The sequence below is a fragment of the Gallus gallus genome, chromosome 2 (genome assembly GCF_016699485.2).
Source record: "Gallus gallus isolate bGalGal1 chromosome 2, bGalGal1.mat.broiler.GRCg7b, whole genome shotgun sequence".
Classification (NCBI taxonomy): Eukaryota; Metazoa; Chordata; class Aves; order Galliformes; family Phasianidae; genus Gallus; species Gallus gallus.
Window position 1 is genome coordinate 89,579,042 of NC_052533.1, and position 26,393 is coordinate 89,605,434.

Genomic DNA, 26,393 nt, shown 5'->3' on the forward strand with positions numbered 1-26,393 from the left:
GGCTGACGTATTGTCAGCTTTGATTAAGAAAGACATAGTAGAGGCATATAATAGTTAAAAGTATCTATTGGGCAGCACAGTATTCAGTAGAATTGTCTATTTGACATTTCAAAGCAACATCTGAGTGCATGTGTTATCAACATATCAAGCCTCAAGTTCTAACATCTTATATCATTATCAATGAGAACTGAAACAATTTCACAGCATGCTCCTTTTCTGCTCCACATGACTCTTCCTCTTGAAAGGGTTTTGGGTGGTTTTTTTGTAGAAGGACAAAAAGCTAATTAATTATCAGATAGCAGAAAGTCTCACTGGGACAGCTGGACTGAAAAAAATATATACACCATGGGAATAATAATGTATTTCCACGATACTAACTACAGGATCTTTTCCAGCTCTCTTTTAAAACTGTTTTTGAAACCCATCCCTACAGTGCAACGTTTAATATAGAAATGAGTATTTTTCTCTACTTTTGAAATAATAATAATAATTTTAATTTACTGAAACCTGATATGCAATGTGATTGTTGGAGGAAAGGCATAGCTAAAACCACCGACATATAAAAAGATGTAAACTTAATTCATACAGAAATTATTAACACAGGATAAAAGGTGGCATTGGAACAGATAAATGCATAAAGTAAAATGCTGCTGCTCTTGCAGCTTTTAGTGCCCATACATCTCCAAGTACCATTTTCTCTGTTGAGAGGTTATAATATAATTTCAGCCTGCAAATAAAATTTTGTCCCATTAACTTTTAACGATGCAGGTAGAAAAAAAACTACTTGGAATTTAAATTCACCCAAAAAATGCAGACAGCACAGAAATGTTACTGACTCAGCCGAAGAGCAAAATAAGTATTCCCCTCCTGTTTGCTGTAGTCTTCCATTTGAATGAGAACACAGCTAGTGCAGACATGCAAGTAAATTCAAAACAAAGGCTGTGACAAGTTTTATTTTGTTTACGTCACCTTGCTTTTGTGGTGTACTGGAGCTGAAAACAGCCCCAAGAAGTACTGGTAAGAAACACGCTAGAACAGAGAGAATGGTAAGAACCACAGAAAATTCTGGTAGTTCTTTCAAGACAAGAGAAAACAAAAACAAAACAACACAATCCCCTACAAAAAGACCACGTCGCGTTTCAGCAAACTTAGGTAGTGAGGCTTCCCAGCTTCTAGCAGTATTTTGGACTGTGTAAGGTCACCTTTTCAGCGGTCCACAACTTAGAGTGTTGAAGACTTCCAAGTTCCATTGCTCCCTACATCTAAGTAAAGCCTCCCAACGATGCCTGAAATTCTGAATGTCTAAGGTAGATGATGACTTGCTCTCGGGCGGTATTAAAGGGCATGTTTACGTGGTAGATCAGTGCTATGTAGAGATACTGGGACTCAGACACTGGAAGTGACATAGCCTTATGATGATACTAGGCACATTGACAAGAGCTGGCTGGAAAGGTTAGACTTCTGAGCACAAATTAACTAAACTGTTCTTGGTTCCAACAGTAGTTTACTCAGAGGTAGCCAGGGTCTTTCTTACTGTTTTTAAGACCTACCTCTTCCAAAAAATTTTTCTGCTTCCAAAAATAGCACCATTGATCTTGCTTATTTCCCACAAGGCACTTTCTGCTTTAAGCTATTCTGATGGAAGAGCAAGAGAATTCTGTCTCCAACCAGATTTTAAAATCAGAGAAGTACCAGTTAGGAACAAAGTACTCACCTGCTGAGTAGTGCTAGTAACAATGCCTTGCTGCAACCGGTATGCTTGCTCCTGTAGGTACTTTCTGGTCTCATGATTACGAAGCAAGTAGTTTTCTATCTAAAAAAACAAAGCTAGATTAGGAAACTGATTTGCCTCTCTACATTGCTATTTGCTTTCAATATTGCCACTGTATCTAACAGTAAAAATTGCTTCAGCATAATTTTGTTTGTTATCTACGGACCTTATTCTGCGTGTCTCAGTGCTGGATAATCACATTGGCAAGTATGCATTCAGTCAGTAGCAAAATATCATTAAAAACTGTTTCTGCCAGTGTTCTCTGAGTTATTAATCTCTTTGGAGTATTTATTAACTTTTGATGACAAAAGGAGTAGATACAGGTCTTAGAAATACCTGAAGGGAATCTATCCTTATTGTTGTAGAGACCACGACAAGAAAGCTAATTCTTAGATTCAGTTGGCTCACTGCAAAAAGGTGGATTTAAACAGCAGTGTGGATTTCAGAGAAGATAAGTTATCTAAAAGTGTGTAACTGATGCAGGAGCCTCAGTTCAAAAGTTACATTGAGCTAACCAGCCCACAAGTGCTATTCAGAAAAAACTGATTTCTACCCACGGCTGCTGATCACAGCCCACTACAACTTTCACCAGTGGTTACCACCTACCCTCAGTCAGCTTAATAGAATATGGAATAAGCCCCTAACTTGGCTCTGTCAAAGTTAGTCAAGTCCAAAACCCTACTAGTAAACTGCTTAAGGTCCAGAAGCATCAGCAGGCAAGAACTGGAACAGTCTGGCCATGTCCCTTAATGAGGCCCTCAATAATAAAGTAGGGTTTTATCCAGTTCATCCACAGTGTAAGTAAAGCACGCTGTAGAGATACTGGTCCATCTGGTGCTGGACCAGGGCCAGGAGCACTCCTGTGTTCAAGTTGTGGCGCACTGAAGCTTGTGGGCACTCCTGAGCCAGTTGAGATGTCCCTTCACTGTGTTCCACAGCGCAGTTTGTGTGGTGTTCCCGCATGCATAGAATTAGTAGCCTTCACAGCACTACTTCAGAAACTTTCACCCTTTTTTTTTTTTTTTCAGAAGAGAACTGCCTGATATTGTATAAACAAAGCTTGAACAACACAAGTTTAAACAAACTGAGGGCGAGTGTTAGCAACTTGGAAATTAATAAGAGCACTCTTTGAATATAATGCCTCATTAGCATACAGAATTAATGATATTAATGATACTTTTTCAGAGATGCATTTATCACTTCAGACATGAAACTATCTACAAATACATTAAACTAGATGTAAGAAATACAACCTCCTGCATGATCCAGACTTTTCAAAGCAAAATTTAGATCATTTACATGCATCAAAGAGAAAGGGGCTAACTACCAGCACTTTTCCCTTTGAGAATCTCTTTAATGAACATTTCTTTACTAATAAGGATCATAGCTATTGCTTTTTAATCATAACTCTCTGTAATATCTGTTCATATGGATTCTATGATCCTACTCTGGTGGAAGGAAAACTGCTCATTAAAGACTCACGAAGCATGTGTTTTCCAATAGAGCAGAAGGCTTACTTGGAGCTTGAAAAATTTACTGTATTAAAACTCATCTGGGAGTAGTATAGCCTATGCAAGTGGAACAGCTACAGATACTGTCAACACCATCTACATCCAAAAGAACATGGTGCAGTTGTTCGTTTATGGCAACGCAGTGTGTTAACTTTATATGTATGATATAAAACACAGGCAGTGAATGTTTTTATTCTCCCCCAAATTTAAGAGCGTTCTTTGTCTTGTATGGTGCTGATTGCACATTTTATGCCACAGGAAAAAAAAAGCTACCACTAATTCTGCACACAAAGAAATACAAACAAACAGATACGAAAAACAAACAAACAAAACCTGAAAAACCATGAGTTGCAGACTCTCCTTTCCACACTTAGATGCACAGAAATAAGAAGTCCAGATCACACTGGTTTGGTTATGACTTTTCAATACTACGCCATTGCATTCCACCATACATTGGGATAGGAAGCTTTACATGCTCTTGCAGCACTCAATTATCACATACATGCCCATGCAAATGAAACATTCAACGAAACTAGCCAAGAAGTCTTATTCTGTCATGCACAAAATCACAGTCACTTAAAAAAAAAACAAACACATTTTCAATTGGCTTTATTTCTGTAAGAGGTTGGTATAGGCAATACCTTTTGCAGTGCCTCTTCTGTTTTCTCAGGGTTTGTTTTGAGTGCTTGGGAAGCATCATTCATAGGTATAGGCATAAATCTCAAAGTATAATTTCTAAAGAAAAAATACATATATTAGTAAAACTGAATCTAATTACTGTATCTCTTTATTGAGTATAAATTAGAAGGGAGAGAGAAGATATACCTAGCCTGTCTGTAGAAGGCATTAAGACAGTATTTTTTACATGTTTAAGTGAAATAACTGGAGGGGCAAGCATGCTTCTTCTTACTGCTTATGCTTTGACACTAAATAGAAGTGGAGATTTCAAAAAACACAAAATTCAGTTAAATGACCAATGCCCAGTAGCTGTCAAAGACTGCTGTTCTTGGTGCCACTGCCCACAAGGCAGAATTACTTTTTCCTGTATCAAAACAGAACAGAGTTTCAGTGCCTACTGGCAATTCTATCAGATCTAAACCTAAATGGAAATGTACAGTGACAGATAAGACAGTGACCAAGAGAATAGGTTTTGAAAATTCAGTATTTAATAGCTTCCTATGTTTATAACTATTTGAAGACACTTGCTGAATTATTAATAAAAGCTGACAAAACAAGTGTGGCTTCTCCACACTGATCTATGCAAACAATTACTCCTTGCATTTTGCTTATTTGTTTGCAAAATATTTCCATAGCTACATCCATCTGCTGCAATGCAAGAATAGAGATAGAGTTTTATCTCAAGTCAAAATTGCATTTAAACTCTAAGAACATAACTTGGCTAGCATTACACAGTTAAATTTAAAATGTTATATGCAGTGGTATCACCACGTGCCTTTAGATTTCAATAAAAGGGTGAAAAAGAGCAGAAAGTTCTTAAAAACCAGCAAAGAAATTATTCTGCCTATTTTCAATTAGCCTTCTTTTTCTGCAAACATCTCTCCCTCCTCCTTCAGCTGTCTGCAAACATCCTGCTAACCATCTGTTTCTATTCCATTCAGAGCTCCATAAATATGTTCAGAGTCCTCTATTTATGAGCACCTTACAGTTGACAGTTTCAGCTGAGCCTAATTCATTGCCTTCACCAGAACCAACCCTCAGTAAATGCACTAATTTAAACAGTAGATCACAGAACAAGATAGTAGAATACAGGATCGCAGGGGAAGAGACCCACAGGGATCACCAAACCCAGCTTCCGGCTCCACACAGGAACACCCCAAATTCAAATCCTATGCCCAAGAGAGGTGTACAAACACCAACTGAGCTCCAGCCCTGGGCAGCCCATTCCATGCCCACTGCCCTCTGGTGCAGACCCCATCCCTGACCCCCAGCTGCCCCTCCCCTGACACAGCTCCATGCCGTTCCCTCGGGCCCTGTCGCTGTCACAGAGAGCAGAGCTCAGTGCTGTCCCTCTGCTCCCTGTGAGGAGCTGCAGCCGCCATCAGGCCTCCCCTCAGCTCCTGAGGTATTTCAGGGGGTAAGACCTTGTGCACTCAAACACATCCTCATCACTTATGGTGTTTAGACCAGACCTCCATGCCATCTGCCCCAGCAGGACCATGCCTGGTGTTACAGCAGGGCAGGTATCTGCCCGCAGCCCACGATGCGGATATCTTAATTACTATGAAACCCTGGTATTCTTTCATTTCCTATTCCACGTGAAACGTAACTGTCTGAAGGACAGTGCTCTTTCTAACTGTCCATCCTATTGATTCCTTATTGATAAACCCAATATTTTACATCGAATGCCTGTGCAAGGCTTCCATTTCTCTCCCCCAACATGAACACACAGTGTATGGCATCAGCAGCAGTCACTCGCGTGTGCCAGCAAGACCACAGCTGCGTGGAACTTTGCTGCCTGTCCTGGTTAGCCCACAGCAAATGTCAGAGAGAGGTTTTTATAATTTACAGAACTTGCTGATTGCCTGCCTACTACCTGGAGGTGGGGTATTTATTTAGTTAAAAAGAAACAAAGGTAGATTTCCAAGGATCTCTGCAGCTGTTTGACATTTAATACATCACATTAATTGAAATCTATAATTGCTAGCTTTCATGCCAGTAATTATATGCTAAATTCAATTTGTCAAAGGCTTAGTGCTCTGTCCATCTCCCTCTCTCACTGAAAGGGGGAGAAGTGAAAGACAAGGAGATTTCATGGACACGCGGTCAGAGAGGTAGAATATTCAAAGACCACTACCCAAGGAAGGCTCCATAACAGGTTTCCTTTGGACAGACAGCAATGTACTGGAGTGCTAGCCTATCTGCATCTAAAAATTAAGCACCTCTTAGAGACAAGCATCAAGAATTTAGAGCTTCATTTCAATTTCAATCATTACAGCAATGTTTAACCCATGCCCCATTTTTCTGCTTCCTAAAATACTCCTCCATTCTTCTTTTTCTTCATATTCCATTTTTCTTATAGTGGAATACATTTCTCTATCAACTTAATAATCATAACACACCAATGCTCTCAGCAAAATGTCTACATTTCAAAGAGGCATTCAGAGATTAGAGAGAATCTCTCAAACTCCTCTCTCTTCCTTTACATACAGCATATGTGACAACAGTCATACATTTCAACACATTACTTCTCCTATAGTAACTTCTGCTCCGTTCGTGACATACACTCACTGCTGCAGAATGATTTCACCCTTTTTGTCCTTCTTAAAGGCAACAAGATCCAGTACCTGAAGGGGCCTACAGGAAAGCTGGGGAGGGACATTTTATAAGGGCACGCAGTGACAGGACAAGGGAAAATGGCTTTAAACTGGAAGAGGGTAGATTTAGGCAGGATATCAGGAAGAAATTCTTTACTGTGAGGGTGGTGAGACACTGGAACAGGTTGCCCAGTAAGGCTGTGAATGCCCCCTCCCTGGAAGCATTGAAGGCCAGGCTGGATGGGGCTTTGAGCAACCTGGTCTAGAGGGAGGTGTCCCTGCCTATAGCAGGGGGTTGGAACTCGGTGATCTTAAAAGTCCTTTCCAGCCCAAACCATTCTATGATTCCAAGACAATCTATTTTGCAGGCTTGGTTATGTGAATTTCACGTTACTGGATTTCATGTATCCTGAACTGACATCTTTAGAGGGCAACAGAAATCCTTTCCAGCACTTCACATTAGCTGGCTGGGATACCCCTGTGGTGACACTGCTATTGGCCAAGCTCCTGGTATTCCCTCCTAGGACCAACATTTTCACACAACTTCAAGCATATGAAGAAAAGCTGGGAAGAGGAGGGAAAAGAGAAGGAAGGGAGGGAGGAAGGGAGGAAGGAAGAAAGGAAGACAGAGAGAAAAGAAGAAAGAAAAGAAAATCCAAAAAAGCAGTGTTTGGATCACCTAAGCCTATTTAAAAGTTTGTTAAATCCCTCCCGGTCCTCAGCCTCATCATACTACAAGAACCTAGCTTCCTTCTCTTTTGTGGATCGGTATATGATTATTTTTGGTAAGAATAAAAACCAAAAAAAACCACACACAACGCACTCCTAAGTATCTTCAGTGTATTTCACTGTATTTTGAGCAACAGTTCTTTCCTATGGGATATTTACAGTGTTATATATACATAAAACATACAATGGAGGATATTCTGAATATAGCTTTAAGATGGATTGTTTAAAGGCTAAGCCTTTTCAGCCAACACCGACAGTCAAGATTAAACTTCTGTTCCTTGTGACCCAGGTTGGGTTATTATGAATGATTTTAATAATTTTTAAATGTCAGAGGAAATGTAAAGTGGCCTCAGCTTCCAAGCTAAATAAATGAGAAGTCACCTCAACAAAGTGCAATGTCACAAAATTAGATGCAACTTTGTTGTTGTTGTTTTTTTTTTTCCTGTCTAGATTACTTGTTTTTACCTTAGGATTTCTCCTTTCTTTTTTATTTACTTATCCACACATCAGAACAGAAAGGTAAGTTGATGCAGACAAGAAAATATGCATACATTCTTTTCTACTAGACTTTCTCACAAACGGGCATGCTATTGCTTTCTGAAAGACAAATGTCTGCAAGGTGACAAATAATCTTTGTAAATTATTATTCACTATTATCAGTGAAATCACTCCAAGGTTATTTGCTTAATTATACACAATTTATATAATTTTCCCCATCAGTGCAATCAAATTCATTTTGAAACGAAATATACAAACAACAGCAGTTTCATAAAGCAAGTAACTTTATAAGCTCTACATAGTTAGAACTCAGGGTGAAGACACTCCCCATATTGGTTATACGGTACTTCAAGACACCAGAAATTGTCCAGAAATTAGCAGTAGTATATTAGCATCACCATCTAAAGAGACCATTTGTTCCTGTCTGAGGGATTAATGACGTGAAACAACTGCAACTGCTGCTGAATTTAAATCTGTAATTTTTCCCTCTTAAGTAATAAACACATATTAAAAAAATATGACGGAGATTGAGGGAGATGAAAGTCATTTATCACCTATCATTGGTAACTGCTGCAACTATGAGTGAGCTCAGGGAAGCAAGAGGACCCCGGCTACAGAGACTACAAGGAACAAGTGTGGTTCCTGAGATTACTGCCATTAGTTTCAACTTGCTTGGGGAAAGAAAATAAAGTCAGACCACAAAGGCATGCCTCAGTAATTTTCTGTTATATACAGCTTCTCTCATTGAGAAGAATGGAATTTAAGCATGCTATCAGGACAAGAATACAGAAAAAGGAAAATATTCTCAAATGCAGAAATTTAATGCCTGGAGCAGAACTCAATGGTCTTAATGCTGACAGCAGAGTAATCATGAAGAGACCCAGAGTTTTTTCCCCATTTTTTGAAGGATGTGAAGTCACAAATTTTCCTTTAGACTCAATACTTAAAATTGAGATCATTCAGCATCTTCAATGATACTGACTGCAGTGAATTGCAGCTGCGCCTATCAATCAGGATCTAAGTGCTTGGCCTCCTTCTTCATTGGTCATTCAGTTGCTTGAGAACTTACTTTTCCAGTGCCACAGCTATGTCCTGGAATCCCTGAGCAGTGATGTTATTCTTGTCCCAAATTACAGTTCTGAGAGGAAAAAAAAAAAAAGTATCACACACAATCCAAATAAATCTATACTAAAATTTTGCATATTGAAATAATACAGTGGTATGTCCAAAGCTGCAGTGGTTGCAACATCTTTAAAAACTGTCTGTAGTCATTATGCTAGAAGCTTAACATGACTAAAGTGAGGAACAGAGATATTACAAAACTGAGATCCTCTTTCTTCCAAAGAGGACTCTGTGCTGTATTTTCTATTAGTAATATCTGAATATAACTTTTCTAAAATGCTGTTAATAGAAAGATTTGAATACCAGCAAACCAAACAGACTGCATCGCATGTCCAAGAAAATTGCAGTAAGTGAACAACAACAAAAAAATCATGCTGATTGGTGGTCAAAATTTTCAGGCTATTTTACATTCAGTTCTCTGCCGGTCACTGTGCAGTTCCTATAATTCCACATGCGACATAACTAACTGCCTATATTTGCCATTTGGTTAGGTGCATAAATTGCAGCTCTTTTGAATATACAATTGTGATAAGAGTAATAAAGTCTCCCCCTGCCTCCTCCCCTAGTTTAAGCCACACAAGCAGACTGCCTGGCAATTTGTGAACACATGTTCAAAGATCTCATTAGCAGTCAGAAGAGACAGTCATGCAGATAAATCTTGCTTGTGTAAGAGCACTAGCTGTAGCTGTTCTTGAAAAGAGAGAAAAAAAAAGAACAAAACAAACAGATTTCTGGTGTTCAGAAAAAAAAAAATTGTAGATGCAGGATTTCACAGGTAGTAACGCATTTCTGCTACTGCAGAATAACTCCTTTACCCCTTTGTTTTTTACAAGATGGAGACAAGGAAGAAAGGAAGGTAAATTCCATAAATACCATCGTATTATCCAGTTTGCTATCACACCACAGACTGTCAGCTATGACAGTCAGTATACTGTATCATACTATCAGTCTGCAACCCTGAATGCCCTCAAGGTTCTACTGCTTCAGGGACCATTGGTCGTTTCAGGTTAATACATTCCAGACACCTTAGCCACCTCTCCATTGTGTCCTTATTGTGTCCTTAAAATTCTGGGAATAGCAAAACAAACACTTTTTTTTTTTTTCTTTTTTTTTTAGTTATTTTTGTATCTGAGCAGAACAGCCAGGACTGTTCTGGGGTATTTATCCTCCAAGAAACAAACATTTGGAGGCCAACCATGAAGTGGTCTCTTCAGATAAGCAGTACACCGTGAAAGGTGTATCATTTGCACAGGCTGATAAGAGGAGGAGTGGCTACTGATCTTCCTGATGGTGGTGGCATATTTAGAGGTTCTCAATCGGCATTCATGTTGGTTGAAGGTTTACTGCTTGCAAATTGCATTCAGGGTAGAAAAAATGTGATACTCCAAAAGCCATCAGTGCCAGTCATGTCCTAAAAAACAGTGAGGCTGGCAGGCGGATGAATATGCAGAGAAGAGATGCCAAAGTCCATCAGCACTAAAAGTGGGAAAGGAGGGATGGCCCATGGTGCTACTCATTCTAAATTCCACATGCTCTTGATTCTCCTACAAAGTGATACTATGGAAGGCAAGGGACTGTTTGTTTTTATTTCCCACACAAGTATCAGAATTTTCTCTGCTAGGAAGGCCTCCAATAGAACAGAGAGTGTAGAACAGATTGGCTAAGCACTGGAAGAGGTTTCCCAGAGAAGTCATTGGAGATCTTCAAAGCCTGCCTGGAGAAGGCTCTAAGAAACCCAGCATTAAAGTTGGCCCTGCTTTGAGAAGGAGGATGGATTAGATGACATCCAGAGCTCCATACCAACTTAATCTTTCTCAGGCTTACAGGAAACTTAGATCTGGCTTGTCATAACTGGAAGATACCATCTCTTCAATGTTATAATAGAAAGGATTGTACCTATGCATTCTTCTGTCAAAACCACATCTCTCTCCCCTGATTTTGAAGTGGACGAGTAAATCCAATACTGTACCTAATACTAAACCATGAAAGCATGGAATATTCTTTTAATCAAATGTAACTTTGATCCAGTTTCAGTTCTGGATATGTTTCCGTAAAGAGAAACTCCATCTTCTTTCTTTTTTTGAGAAGTTTTCCAAATGGAGACTCTATCACTTGGCTTTCCCTAGAGTCATACTGGAGAGAAACAGCTCAAGAATAAGCCAACAACTTCAATATTATTAAACTACTTCATCTTTTACTGCAGATATGTTCCCCTTACCTGAGCTTTGTGTTTATCTGTAGAGCTTTTGCCAGCATCTTTGCTCCCATATCACCCATGGCATTTCCACTAATATCCACTTTTGTAAGAGAAGTATTGCTGCCCAAAGCATTAATAATGATGGTGACCTCAGTCTTCAGCTTGGAATCTGCGAGGGACAATGACTGCAGGGGCTGTGGAGCACAGAAAAGGCACAGATAACAGCAACTGGTAAAGCATGCACATCCACAAAGGAAGGTCCCGAAATTATTGGAGATGACACTGAGCAAAGAATGATTTCCGTGTTTGCTGCACATGCTGTAACATATGGTAAAGTAGAAGTTAGCAGCTTACTGCACAGATGTCAAAGACACACACAGATTAATTTGCAATAGCCTGAAAAAAGCATTAAGAAACAATGACTCTTATTTTCTGCGTCCTGCTAAGTACTAAATATGGTGATACACTGAATAGGGACAAGAAAGCAAAAACCAGCTTCTCAAGACAGCCTTCTGGTGAGATTTACTTAACCAGCACACATCCCTTCCAGTGAAAAAGAAAAATATCACTGACCTCACTCAGACTGGGAACTTTACACCAAGGCCCAATTAAGGTCTGAGACGTCATGGAAACAAAAACAGTTCACTTAAACAGTTGTATTATTGTTACTTCAGCTTTAAGAATTGATTTTGCACATCTGCATATCTTCAACTAAGGGCATAGACATCTGGGAGGGACACCACAGAAAAGCGTAACAGGTCTGAAATTAAAAGCACTAAGAAGAGGATCTACTCACATGAGTGGGTCAGTGGATATTACTCACAGTAATGTTCTGACAACTGTGATTGCAAAATCTTTATGCAGCTTTTTATTTACAAACACACACTGTTCACCTGAAACAAGTTACTGGGCTCCTGCAAATTCCACAATAAACCTTAAGAAAAAAATGTCTGTATTTGTAAGTAGAGTCTTTCCTCCAGTCTTTGTGTCTAATACTCAAGAGCTGGAGCTTAAGAACTACAATCTATCCACCATTATGTCTTGTGCATGATTACAGCTGCTAAAATTGTAATTTGTCTTTGCTGATGTATGATAACTCCACAAAACACTTTCCATTGCTCAAGCACGAGCTCATACAGAGAAGTGCATTGTCACTACATACCTACTTGGGCATTTATCAGAGGATGAATTTTAGTAGCCTAATACGAGAAATTCAGCACCTCATGAGGATGTGTTATGGCACTAAATTAGATGCCTAAGGCTTAGGTTAATGTAAATTAACCAACTAAACTACAGATGCACACCTTCCAGGATCCAAGGTGCTAGCATGGTACCTGCTATACAATGGGACTCTTGCTTCCAAGACACTGCTGGATTACAGTGTTAACCAAAAAAGCTTTCAACAATAAGAAAGGCATTTCTAAGTGAGGAAATACATAAAAATTTGGAGGCACAGCAGGTTTATAATTAAAAAGTCTAAGACTAACACAAGCCACATGCTGGTTTTATTTTATATTGAAGATATGAAATTACCATGTTAATGCCCTTAATTGGTCTATATTTCCCTGTTTTACTACATTACATACCCTAAAGAACATTAACATCATATTAGAAAGGTATTTTAGATTTTTTTGGCACATATTTGAGAAGACCTCCTGTGAAAGACTCACAGAAAAGCAGTAGCACACAGCACTCAGACACAGAAAACACAGTAAGTTTGTGAAAGAGAAGTTTCTTCTGCTTCTCATATGTTGCTTTACAAAGGGTCATTGCAGTAACTTTGCTGCAAGTGCTCACTCCCACATATCAGATTTTCTAAACCTCAAATACCTTCTCTCAGGAAAGGATTTCTCACTCTACTTATTCCAACACTCTTACAAAACAGTATATGGTCGGGAAACACTTCGTCACTGTTCGGCAAGGGCTCATTTGTACATCATTAGTACTACACAAGAAATGCACTTAAATAACCATTAAAAAAAAAAAAAAAAGCCTGCTATACTGGCAGTGTCCTTAAAGTGTGTGAGTTGCTACTTTTCTTGCATAGCTACTCTTATCATTTACTGAATGAGCAAGGACAAAAACCTCTGGACTGATTCAGTGCCCTGAATGCAAACCACAATCAGAACATAACTGCGATTTAAGTCAAAGGCTGCTCATGAAACTACCTGACTGCCACATGAAACAAAAAAAACCCTACAAACATTCATAAAATCGCTTACAAGGCCATTTTTTCAACGATGAACAGAAAACTGAATATATCAGCTCTGTAATACTTCTCCACACCTATGCAGAACTGACTACCCACACTGAGTAACACTACACCCTATACCTGAAGCCTAACAGCCATTTTTTGCAAGAGAAAAAGAGAGTGCACAGTGATGACACAGCTTCAGACATCTCTTGCTCTTCTCATAAGAATGCATTATTATAGACTGTGTGGTACAGCATCTAGTAAAATAGAGAAGAAATAATAATAAAAATGAAACAGAAAGCCAAAGCCCAGAAACCTCAATATTACATTCCTGTATAAACACCAGGGAAATTTTGCTGTTTAGCTTACTAGCACTGTTTTTAAGTTGTGCAGAATTACATTTGTGTCTAATTGTATTTTCCAGTCATAAACCCAAGCTATTGATTACGTAAATCATTTTAATCATTACTCATATTAAAACAGCAATGGATCTATTTTAAGCGTGGATAAATACATGAAGAAGCATTTAGGGTATGACTCGGATTACAGTCTCTCATTTCAGCTTTCCACACAGATAATGCACAGTTCCCTGGCTGCAGCAGCCAGCAGGCAATACACACCAGGCAATGTGTGCTCTGGGCAGCACCATACTCTGCTCTCTTCAATTCCATTGTAACTTTTTAATGTCCTGTGGCAGTAAATGCACAGTAATGGCAGAGCAAGGACCACTTCTTTTAGGATTCAAAGCTGAACCCATATAGCTAGAAGCTTAAAATCATTTTCTAAGCATTGTGCTATTCCTGTGTGGAGTGAGAAACATACCAGGCAGCTATCTGCAATATATGCTTTTACCACAGTACTACACAGTCTATGTCCTCAATTATTTGCCTGCTAAAAGATATTTTAGGTTGATTTTAGCAGCAGATGAGACAGAAAGAAACAAGATGCCTTCACAGATGAGGATTAACAAGAGACAAGAAAGCGGAGAGACAAAAGGCAGGGTAATAGCGATAGGATGACATGCTATATCCCAAAGGTTAATGCTGGACAAAGAAAAAACTACTGGAAAGCTGCTCTGAAACTAATGCCTCCTATTTTATTATGTTGGCCCATGACATCAGAGGTGGATGTTGATGGTATGGCAGTAGAGGTTGAACCTTCCAATCAGTATCCCGTTACATTTTGTTGAAACAGTGGGTCACCTCCACTGGCATGGATTTTTAGAAACACAGCATGCAGGCTCTTGTTTATTGCTGGTGAAAATACGTAACTAATGGTGGTGGACTGTGTTGAAAAAGAGTGTTATATCACTAAGAATTTGGTCTATCAAATAGTGTTAACGTCGTCTTTGTTGCTGCTGTAGTTCCCATGGAAATAAATAGAAGGCATTACTTTCAGAGCAACCTACGTAAAACATCTTTTCGATGGATTAATTCATTTTAACATTTTGGAAGCAGGATGAAAATAAAAACCATGCTTGCCTAGGTTAGCTCAGCAAAGACTCTCTGAGTAGGAATTACAGGAGCCTGATTACGGAAGAGGCAGGAAATGAAACAATGGTTTGTGTTGCTCAGAAGATGCAAAGAAAAGGAGCACAAAAACCTGAAGCTGATGATGCAAGAGAGGGAGAGCCGTGAGAATCATACATCCAAAATTTAACAGCTACTTTTTATATGTCCTGGAGGCTTCAAAATTGGAATGAAGTTATACTTTTGTGCACACGTATTATGAACAGGATTGTCATATAAATAGTAAGAAAAAAACACACATCTGAAAGAAAGTTTGGATGCTGAAAGGAGGAAGCGTATGTTGAAGGGGTATTTTAGAATATAGCATATATGGGAAGAAATGTTCACCTGCAACAAAGCAAATGGATGAAATTGAAAAAAACAAACAACGTGACTTATATTTTCTTATGACTCATCTGATTTGGCACAACAGTCTTAAAGGGTAGCTGCGAAAGAAAGACATCAAGGCCCTGGAGTGTGTTCAGAGAAGGGCAGCAAAGCTGGTGAGGGGTGTGGAGCACAGGCCTTATGGGGAGCAGCTGAGATTGTTCAAGTCTGGAGAAAAGGAGGCTCAGGGGTGATCTTACAGCTCTTTACACGTATCTGAAGGGAGGTTGTGGTGAAGTGGAGGGCGGCTTCTTCTCCCATATAACTAGCAACAGGATAAGAGGGAATGGCCTCAAGTTGTGCCAGGGGAGATTCAGGTTGGACGGTATGAAATACTCCTTCTACAAGAGAGTGATCAGGCACTGAAACAGGCTGCTCAGGGAGATGGTGGAGTCACCGTCCCCAGAGTTGTTCAAGAAGCATTTAGATGTTGTACTGAGGGACATGATTTAGTGGGGAATTATTGGTGATAGGTGGATGGTTGGACTGGATGATCCTTTCTTGGAGGTCTTTTCCAACCTTGGAGATTCTGTGATTCTATGAATGATTTACCATGAGATACAAAGCAGAAAAGAGAAAAGTCCAAAGAGAAGGAGATGATGTCTGATGAAAGGAGGTGGCCATACAATACAAAATTAAAAGGCTATAGTTTGAAATAAGAAGTAATACAGAGATCTACCAACACACTTCTTAAGAAGAATGATACTCCACTCTCCTTGTGCACACAATGATTTACTGCTTTCATTACTGCTGATAACTCAGTTAGAATTAGCCCTAGTATCCATATGCAGCTCTTCCCTGCAACATACAGACATGCCATATTTAAAGAATGAGGAAGTAGGCAAAGAATCAAGAAAAAAAATAGTACCCCTAATACCAAGTGCAAGGATGTGGGGAGGAGAGAGGGCTGGTTTAATACATCAACACTTCAAAATAGCAACAAAAGATGAACACAGAATATGGGTCTAATGATCTCATATGGAAGGAGACATTGGGAACCCTAGTGAAAAACGTTCCACTAAGTTGTAGGGTATGGACACAAATCGTAGGAGAAAATATGAAAGCAGTGTGGACTGTGAACTTGGAAGTGGGACAATAAAGACAACACGATTATCAGGTTTAAAGAGAACTGGAGTCTACAGTCAGTTGTTTTTGGAGAATGAGGAAAGCAGAGGAGCTTGCACGTTATTTACAAGGGGCATGAAAAAGAAAGAAGGGACTAAGAATGATCAATAAAGTTTGACAGGCATGAGATTATACAGTGGTCAGAAAATAGCGCATATTATTAACTAAGATAAATATATAAAATAAAATAAACCCACTATTTATGGAGTATCACCACCCAGAGAACACTAACACTGTAATATCCTATCAGGACACAAAACTTTTGAAAACTTGAGCGTACATGGCTGTATAACTTAAACCTAAATCAATTTAGATTAAACACATCCAGCTATTTGGAATGAGTTGCTTTTCGACAAGCGCAGATCCTAAGAAGCATGTACCTAACCTCTATACATAATTCAAGTCGTTGAGGGCAAAAAAAGTCACCATGAAATGTTGGATGTGTTTGTTTAGGATCTTGATCAAATTTTACACAGCAAGTTAACACAACGAAGGAAAATTATTAGAAATAGGCTGTGAAGGTACAAATACACATGATGGTATTAGGCAGAAATATACTCACTGAATCCTCGTCTTGAATCATCTGAACTAAATTATCAAGTACTGGAGTGAGATTTCTGAGGGAAGAAAAGTTAGGAAGATGATGAAATCAGCAGCTTCTTCTCATTACTCATTGTGTTATTTAAAAGAAAAAAAGCCTTACTTGGATTTCATGTTGTTAAAGTTTTTGCCTAATGCCAAGTGCCTTATTGATCGGTTTTTACTAAGCCAGACTACAAGGGTTGAGAGGTCAGATTCTAGGCCTGTAAAGAATCAGATCAGATTAAGGATTAAAACACTTTTTCACAGAAGTCCCAGAGAGGGACCAATTATTAAAGCTAAATTCATTCAAGTAATCACATCAGTGTACTGTTTCAAAGAGTTCTAGACAAGTTTCTCTTCTTCTACTTATATATCTTTTTCATCAATGCTTTTCATGAAAATAAATGCGTCCTTCTAAAACAAACCTTTTAAATCTCTATCCTAATCAGCCATTGAAGGCATCTCTCACACAGACAGGAAGAGAAATGTAGCCCCCTATCCACAGTCCAGTCAGTTGAGAAAGTTCCTTGCACTGTGAGGCAAACTGCGAGCTGTATACCATCAAGCTCTCAGAGCCTGCAGATGCAGAGGTTAACATAACAGGCTATGAATAACATGATTTGAAACAACAAGCCAAGTTTTATTCCACTACTGAGTAAGAAAAATAATTTGCTCTACTACTGTATTCCCAACATAATGGTAGATTTGAAAAGTCCTTTAGTTAGATTACTAACAACTGGAATCTAGACCCATGGAATAACTTCAAAATCAAATATCTTTATATGCTTATAACAATTGATGTTTTTACAGAATTTGACTCAGTAACTCCTAAAGCTTTCCACCTGCCTTTCTGGCTTTTCAGCTGTACTGGGAATCTGAACTAATTCTGTATTTGGCTGTCAGAAAAGCCAGCACAGCTAGGTGAGTTCTCCCATTCCACACGTCTACAATTTGAGTTTGGAAGATGAGAAGCCAGTTGGTATTCCCAGCTAGGAAACACAAGGTCTACAAACCACCAACAGTCTAAGACTCTTCCAAAGATTCAAGCTCTGATCTGAAGCTGGTTGACCACTTGCTCCAAATTTTATTCTCTTACTTCTTCAGTGTCACAGCTTCACTCCATTTCTGGTCCTCCTCCTTTCACTACACTTTCATTCCCCATTTAGCTTTTCATTCTCTCTTATTTAAACCCACTTCAAACAAAATCCTGTTCATATGACGCTTTCTGCCTTCAATTTATTCTGTCGTGTTATACTTATTTCAAACAACGAACTTCTGAAGGCAGGGTTATTCTATTATTATTTCTTATACACTTTATAGCAATGACACTTCCTGACCCGTGACTCCTCCATAAGAAATATGGTCAATAATCATAAATCAAGCATAACCATCCTTGAATGCATTTTGAGAAGAAAGAAAAGACAGATCTCATTTTCGGGACCTGCATGGTCCTCCATTCCTGTTCTGTGTACTTACCATTATCTGAAATATCTAGGCTGGTGATATTGCGTATTTCTGCTATGCATCCTTCCAAGACTTGGGCACCTCCCGATCTTAACTAGAGACAAAACATCAACCATTTTTGCAAACTAGTTATGGTTTTGAGATCACACAAAAGAGTAATAGAAGTGAAGGTACTACCAGCAGCAAAAACAACAGCAACAGAGGCCAAAGACATCAAAATGACTACACACACATTCCTACTATTCTCATTCCCATCCTTCATTCTCACTATTTACACACAAGTAAGAAAAAGGACTCTACTTCCTTACTACTCTGCAGTTACACAGGGAATGATGTAAGTGGTGTAGACAAAAAGAATCCACTAGTGCTTGTGCTAGGCAGTGACTGCAGGTCTTTGGTGCAAGTTCTCCACATGAAAGGGCCAGGATATTTCCAGTTTCCAATAAGAAAAAAAGCTTGACAAATATACAAGCACGCACCACTTCTTGAATTCCATTACAGTCAAGTGTTACAGCTGGCACCTTGCAAGCTTCATGTTACAGGAAGCACAATGACAGGATGCCCAGTTAAAAGATAAGAAGCCAAATCAAAATCAATGAAATAATGTTTCCCTATTACAGAAAAGAATGTTAAAATAATGCAATTGTAAAATAGTCACAAAACACCATGAACAAGAGAAGTCATTAATATGCCTTATTCCTTAGCTTTAAACTAGGGATAAGAGGGAAAAACAGCAACAAAAATGCCTATCTGGAAACTATAATTACATTATTAATCTGAAAGAGTGAATGAATATACAAGAAATTTCAAGATTTAGTGGGAAAAATAATGAAGTGGCCTAAGAGAAAACGTCAACATTAAGAATCAAAGATATGAAAACCTAAACACTTAGTGACTAATGCTATTGAATCAAACAACAAAACTTCTTTTCTCCAAATAAGTAAAAAACATTTTCTTGTTTATTTCAGCTACACAAACTATGTAAAATACACTTTATGATCATCAGCAAGAAAAACAGTATAAGCGAAAGTTTGACTAAAATTGAATTTTTGCAAAACATTTTCCAATTTCACTGCATCAAAAACAAAAAACAAAAAAAAGCCAAGCTTTTTCAAACATTAAACAGCCATTTCACCTCCTGTGCATAAAAAACGAGTAATGTTTCACTTAGTTCTCTCACTTGTCCAAACATCCTGAACCGACCTGTTGACAGTTCTGTGACAGTCTTTTTAACCATGCTATAAATGAGGCAACCACAAATAATTTCTAGAAGTATTTTTCAATAAATACTTGATTTGGCAGTTTTTAGAAGCTTGGAGATCTGTGACTGGTTAACAAACAGCTCAATAACTTGGCCTGAGCATTTGAAGAATAGCGGTGGTTTGAGACAGCATATAAATGATAAGTCACATCCAGAAGCGTAAGATACAGAATGTAAGATGCCCTTCCTCACTTGCATGAAACAAAGCCTACTTAGATCTATTAGTCCTATCCTCTCTAGAAGCAGTCACGCTGGAAATCTGTATTTGAGCCCAAACTGGTGCAGATTTAATTCAATGTTGTTTCTCTAAGAACATCTGTAATACTTGCTGGCTGTCTGAATGCCAAAATCATTCAGTTTCGCTCTCTGATTCTCTCAGGGTTGCCCACTACAAGCTAACCATTTCACACAGACTGCCACATCAATTACTGGAAAATATACAGAAGTGGCAGATTATACGTGGCCTTGTCAAAGTTAAAAACTACTTTCACTACGTTACAATTTGTTTTCCACTGCAGACAAAACTCCATCATGCCCCAGAAATTATAGACTTTACTTTAAAGGAAATGAAAATTCATTTCAATGAAAATATCCTAATACTTGTACTAAAATGGCAATGTTAAAAGTTAGTTTCCATGACAAGAATATTCATTTGTAGATAAAAAGGTAAACACGTGGCAAGGATTGGTTATTTGTAGGGTTATTGGTAATAATAAATGTTCTATACTCATAAAAAGTATACAGATATACTTTAAGTGTTTAAGCAGACAACGTTTTGCAAGCGATTTTTGATCGTGTACTGATAATACTGTACGAAAAATATTAAATACACAAATGTTTATTGTGCACAAATGTTGATATATATTTAATCTGAAGGTGATGGTAACTACTTGACTTTTAGGATCAATTTTTATTGCAACTGTAGTAAAGTCATAAAGTCAAAAGCAGAGACTAACTGGAGGGCTGTACGTCAGTGCAGATGGTGAGAGCAAAAACAAAACTCTGCAACATCTATACGATATACGAGACTACAGATAAAAGCTTTTATTTAGAAGTTGTAGAACAAGCCCTTCAGCAATCAAAAAAGCCAAAGTGTGTTGAAAACTAGGAGGTCTATGGGATGGAGAAACAAAACTGTCTATCCATTTACAAATTAAGGTAAAGCATGGAGGGTACTTACACAGTGACCAAGCTAAGGGAAGCAGAAGGGAAAAGAGTGAAATACATCAGTGCTGAGCAGGTAGAAATAAAAATGTAACTTTCATAGTAAAAAAAAAATAATAAAACAAGCAAGCAATACAAAATGATTAAGCTTGGAGTTAATATACCAGAAAATTATGGGAGCAAATTAAAAGTGGTGGGAGAGGGAAGGAACTGAGGTTTTTCCTTCCAGAGTTGAGTGCAGCTTTTCTAGCACAGGAAAGTGGGCAAAGCTGGAGCATCAGCTTTCCCCCCTCCTGACAGCGTGTGCTTGCAGGAGCTGGAAGAGAGGCAGGGCAGAAGCTCCGAGCTCCCCACTGCTCTGTGGTTGGGTGCAGCCCCCACCAGAGCAGAGGCCTCGCAGTAGTAGGCAAGTATTTCCAGCTCCTGGCACAGCAATCCCCTGCTGGAAGCAGAGTTTCTTATTTCCAAAGCATGTGAGAATGGATTAAGCTCAGTGATATGAAAAAAACGTTGAGGGAAGGATCTAAGGAAGCACTGTCAGTTTGGAGGGACCTGCTACAGATTGTCTCCCCTGTGTATGTCCCCATTCGCCTCTGGAAACAGCTGCCTCTCCCTACTAAATGCTGAAGCAACCAAACCATGGAGGGCAATGCAATACCTCACACTGAGCATGACTCTCTCCTTTCTGCCATGACTGCTTTTGCTTTGGTGTCCAGTGCAACTAATGACTCATAGAGGTTATCTATGAATGGCATTCAGTTCCAGACCTTAAGTTCTCACTCCTGTCAGCCCTGCTTGAGCTACATGCTAATTTATACTTTCATGACTCAAGTGTGTTTTATTTATTTAAGGTTATGAACACAGGACTTCATTTTTGTTACTTTAATCACTTTTCCTGTCTCCCACTGAAAGAAAAATTGCTATCCTTCTGATCTGTCTGCTCAGAAGTCAGAATCACACATACCTGACTTGAAAGCTTTTCTATTTGGCATTTACATGTAGCGCCCCTCAATGTAAAACCACTTTTTAAAAAGTATAAAATACCAAAACAAACTATGAAATGCATTCGCAAAGATTTGGTGGTTTTTCTCCTGAGGAAATCGATGCATGTTCCGAAAGCAATCAACCATGAACTTAACAATTACTGCACCTCACCATGTTCATCAAATCGTATGCTTCCAATTTAAAGGGAAACCATCACACCCGAAAGGTGCTTGTGGAACAGCTGCTACACAGATGATGGACTTACAAAGATCTGCCTAGCAAGTAAGGGGATTTCTTTGCAGCTTAAAAAGGAAAGCCTTGGAAGGCTGGATCTTCATTTTAGGTAAAAGTGCCCCCCACTTCTCTATCTAACTTTGCCCCACTAGTTCCCAGGATCTTGGCTGATTTCTTGCCGGAATCTGTAGCCATACAGGTATCATCCTGCAAGAGTGTGGACAATACTCAGAAACAAAGTGCACAGCAAAGCACAGAGAAGCAAGAAGAAGCAAATCAAGGTTCCCTTTTTTCTTTTTTTTCTAATTTATTGTTGCAATATGTAAAACCATTTGCACCATGCTTTTCAAGTTAATGGCACGCTTCCATCATTTCTTACAGAAGTTCCCTGTTGGCCTGAGTTGGTTAATTGAGTACAAAAGCAGAATTTATCCCAAGATTTAAGTAAACCTGCAGGAGAGGATGCCTGCCTCCAGTAGAGACATTTTGAAGGAAGACATTCAACTGCGCCTTCAGGGTCTGCAGCTTCCTGGGACCCATTCTCATGTAGACACCTTGGAAAATCTTGCTGCAGGGTGCCCCTACAATCAGAGCACCAGAAAGCAGAAGCTGCCAAGCAGTGAACAGCACGCTGTCTCAGCATCTACAGTTGCTACTGCAAGGAGCATGATGACAGCATGATGCTGCAGGTGCCTCGAACCCCTGTGCTCCTCATTTATGGCACAGATACACATAGCAAATTATTTTGCCATGACTTGATTTCTACCTTTCTCACAGCTTCTGGTTAGAGGTAGAACGCCTAGCCCACCGGACTGCATAAGAACTCTAATTCCATATCATTGCATCTTTTGAACACATCCTGAAAAATCATCCTTACCTCACAGCTACTGAGATCTAAAGACACCTCCTTCAGATTGTGATTGCAAGCCAGGCCTAATAAAAGCGCTCTGAAAAAGATCAATATTAGAACCATTCTTTTTAAAGGCAGCTTTACAACAGCATAATCAGTAATTACAGGTTAATACACCTAAATAGTGCAAAGAACCATTTCAAAACAAAACCACACCAACTGAGCAGTTACATCTTAAAAGACAATGAAGTACAAACCTGCTGTGCCATACCAAGAACACCCCAGCAGCATCAAAAACTTCAGGGATGAAATGCAAAGAAACAAACAGTAAAACTAATTCTACGTCAACATTTAATAATATTCATCAGAGATAGTTTTTCATCAATATTTGCTTTAAAAGAGCATCAAATGATTACAAAGGGAGTATTGTATTTACAACCATACTTGGTCTATAATTTTCCAAAAATTCCACAAAAAAAATGGAGATTATAATAAATATAAGACACACAGCAGTCAGACATTTCAGCCAGGAATAGTGCCTGTTTGCACTCAACCTCTGGGTTACACTGAAGTATGACATCTCTCTCCATTTCTGCAACTCAAAAAATAATTACAGATTTCAAAATGATGCTCTCTAACAATGGTACCCTTTGTATTAGACAGGATGGTAAAGAAGTGTAGGAACAAACGATTATAATTTTCATAAACCCATCTTAAAGCCTTACAAAAATTTATTTCCACATACAAAAGTTAGTATTAATATCACGTTTGTATTAATGCTGCCAAATCAACAAGTACAACAGTATTTATCTTATATGAGAAGCAAATAAAACCAATGTATATCGTTCCGGTATGTTTAGAATAGGCACTGCTTTGAATTAGTTATTGAGCTGAGAAACAGAAAGACTTCCTTCCTAAGCTTCATTTCAGCCTAACAGAATTCCAGTGACCTATGCATGGTGGCAAAGAAAAACAATGCATTTTGCTGAGCTATTTGCCTAAACACTTGCTACGCAAGCGGTGTGCAGAAGCTGTGCTTAGAATGCATATGCCTCTGCTCTGCAGCTACAAACGATAATCAGCCCTTCGCTGTTATTCCAAACAAATATCTTATTCTTCTTTACTTCCTAATCCATTCAAATACAGACCTTGAGAAAAATGTGAAAGCTCTGCAAGTTTTTAGAAACATTTAGATTATCCTCAACAATGTCCTTCCCAAACATGATTTCCTGCAAAGTTCGTCTGATAACTTTACAAGTAACTTCCTTAATATTTTGAGGCGCTATAAAAAACTCAGAGCATTCATAAGAAGGGCACATTAAAAAAAAACAAAACTAGAGAGAAAGAGACTGCTGCAACTTCAAATGTAACCCTCTTCAGAGGAAGAAAAAGCCTCAGCCCCCTTCTTCCCCCCCCCTCCAATCTATTGGCCTATAAACTAATTTCTAAGAAAACCTCATGACTTCTCACGTTCTTCCTGAAACATCACTAACAGTCAAAGACACTTTAGGCAGATATATCAGTACTGACTCACTATGTTTAAATCACATGCGTGGCGATACTTGGAAAAGTCTTGTCCTTCTAGTTAGAATTTGGATGAGAAGCGTGTCAGCAACTTGTCTTGTTGCAGCCCTGACCGATCAAAATAACATTTCTGGCAATGGCTGTAAATGAACAAAAATGCCAACACATACAAAAACAAGGAAAAGAGCATATAAACTACTTGTATGGGAACTGTTGAATCACAGCGTGAACCTCTGGTTGACCACCTGAGGTGAGCACTGAGTCAACCACAGGAGCACAGGTGAAGGCAATTCAGCTGTGTGACCAGGAGGGGTGGAGCCTGCCTGCACTTCTCCTAGACCCCATTTAAGGGCTGACTGCCACTGAAGAAAAATCTCTCTCTGGAGATTGCTCCCTTTGGAGTTCTTCTGTGAGCCTACAACACAGCTGAGCATTTCATTTATTTTTGATTATCCCTTTCCAACGTAATAATCTTTTCAGCTATATGATTTGTAAAATACCAACCTCACCACACCACTCTGTATATTTGTTGATTGTACACTACTTCACTCGGCTAAAAATATAAATCAAACAATAATAAAAAAAACCCAATGATGGATCATTAACTATACTACCTCTGCATAAGAACTAAAATCAGCCTTTCTCCACCCTCTGAATGGCATCTCCAGCAGTATAGCTTTATTAACAAACTTCCTTCCTGGAAGGCTTGGCTTATATTAAAAGGTCCATTGCTGTACAAACAAGCTCATCTCCCTCCCTGAGTGCCCTGATTAGCCAGTATCTTCAAAATGACCGAGTCAGCAGATGTGACTAAATGCTCTGAAACTGCAGTCCTAAGGGAAGTTGATAAGAAAGGAATCAAATTACAAAATGTATCAAAGATATCAGGTAATGAATTGGTTAAAAGGGGAAATGGAGACTCACTATGCCAGGTATCTATGTTTTTATCTAATGGGTTGCTTTCTTGTTTTGTTTAGTTTCCCAGAGGCAAGCTCCATCTTGAATTGTTTACTCAACTCTCATGTCTGGCTCATAGACACAAAACAGGAACCTCTCCTTTATCAGAGGACAGTTTCAAGGCCCAAGCTGTCAAAAAGGCTTTTTGACATGCACAGGTCAAAGATGCTAAAGTTGTACTATTAGTGTAGACTGTATTAGTTTTCCCTCTAGAAATCAGCCTTCATCTGCTATTGCAATCGTTACTATGAGAAATAAGTCTGTCTGAAAACAGATGCTTCCATCTCCTTGTCTTTAACACATCCTATAACCTTGATTGTTCTGCAGTTTTGTAATTTCTTATAGTTAAAACAAAAATGCTAAGCAGCTGCCCCAGGTTATAGTACCTCTTTTTAACACCAAATTAACTTCCACGTGATGCTTTTGACATCAAGCCATATAGGGTTGCTTTCAGATGGAAAGCAAGGTGCACTGCAGATCGTGGTTCTCTGCAGTGTTAAGAGATGCACTCAGCTCAGTGTGAAGAAAAGCTCAGGTTGGAGAAAAAGCACATCAAGGAAGCAACCAAGCAGTATTAGCAGCTCCCTGCTAAACCCTAGGAAGTGATGAACACTGCTACTAAGGTGACACAAATGACACTCATGGCAAAATGTCAATCAAGTGAGAGAAGAATGGGTATTTTCAGACCATCCATGTCCAGGTGGATTTTGGACAGATGCTGCTTTCTGGAGCTGTCTGTGCTAGCAATACAGGTTACTGCTCTCAACTCATCGTATTCTGCTTATAACTGTCTCTTCACCTTTATCAACAGCACTCATGCGTGTAACTCCCTCTAACTCAACTCAATCAAACTGAGCCAGATTTGTTTACATATTATCAGCAGAGTAGCTTTTTGCTAATACAGACCACTGGCTGAAAAAGACTAGGAAAATCTCCCATTTGCTGCACAGCTGTCAGATCAAGGGGTCACGAGTATTTGGGATTTACTCATGCAACATCCACAAGCACAGATACCTACCAAAACTCCTCACGCCATGGGAGATACTCAGCATGCCA

The 26,393-nt window shown here is 38.9% G+C and overlaps 1 protein-coding gene across 1 annotated transcript in view; it reads right to left on the reverse strand.

Moving 5' to 3' along the window:
- CARMIL1 (capping protein regulator and myosin 1 linker 1) overlaps positions 1 to 26,393 on the reverse strand; it is a 174,210-nt gene that overhangs the window by 45,138 nt on the left and 102,679 nt on the right. Inside the window, exons 17-24 of the mRNA NM_001397969.1 lie at positions 22,884 to 22,953; positions 18,376 to 18,457; positions 17,021 to 17,120; positions 16,880 to 16,934; positions 11,125 to 11,297; positions 8,854 to 8,922; positions 3,924 to 4,017; positions 1,715 to 1,813 (exon numbers count right to left, since the gene is read on the reverse strand). Of these exons, the coding sequence (NP_001384898.1) occupies positions 1,715 to 1,813; positions 3,924 to 4,017; positions 8,854 to 8,922; positions 11,125 to 11,297; positions 16,880 to 16,934; positions 17,021 to 17,120; positions 18,376 to 18,457; positions 22,884 to 22,953 (742 nt within the window). The remainder of the gene's footprint in view (positions 1 to 1,714; positions 1,814 to 3,923; positions 4,018 to 8,853; positions 8,923 to 11,124; positions 11,298 to 16,879; positions 16,935 to 17,020; positions 17,121 to 18,375; positions 18,458 to 22,883; positions 22,954 to 26,393) is intronic.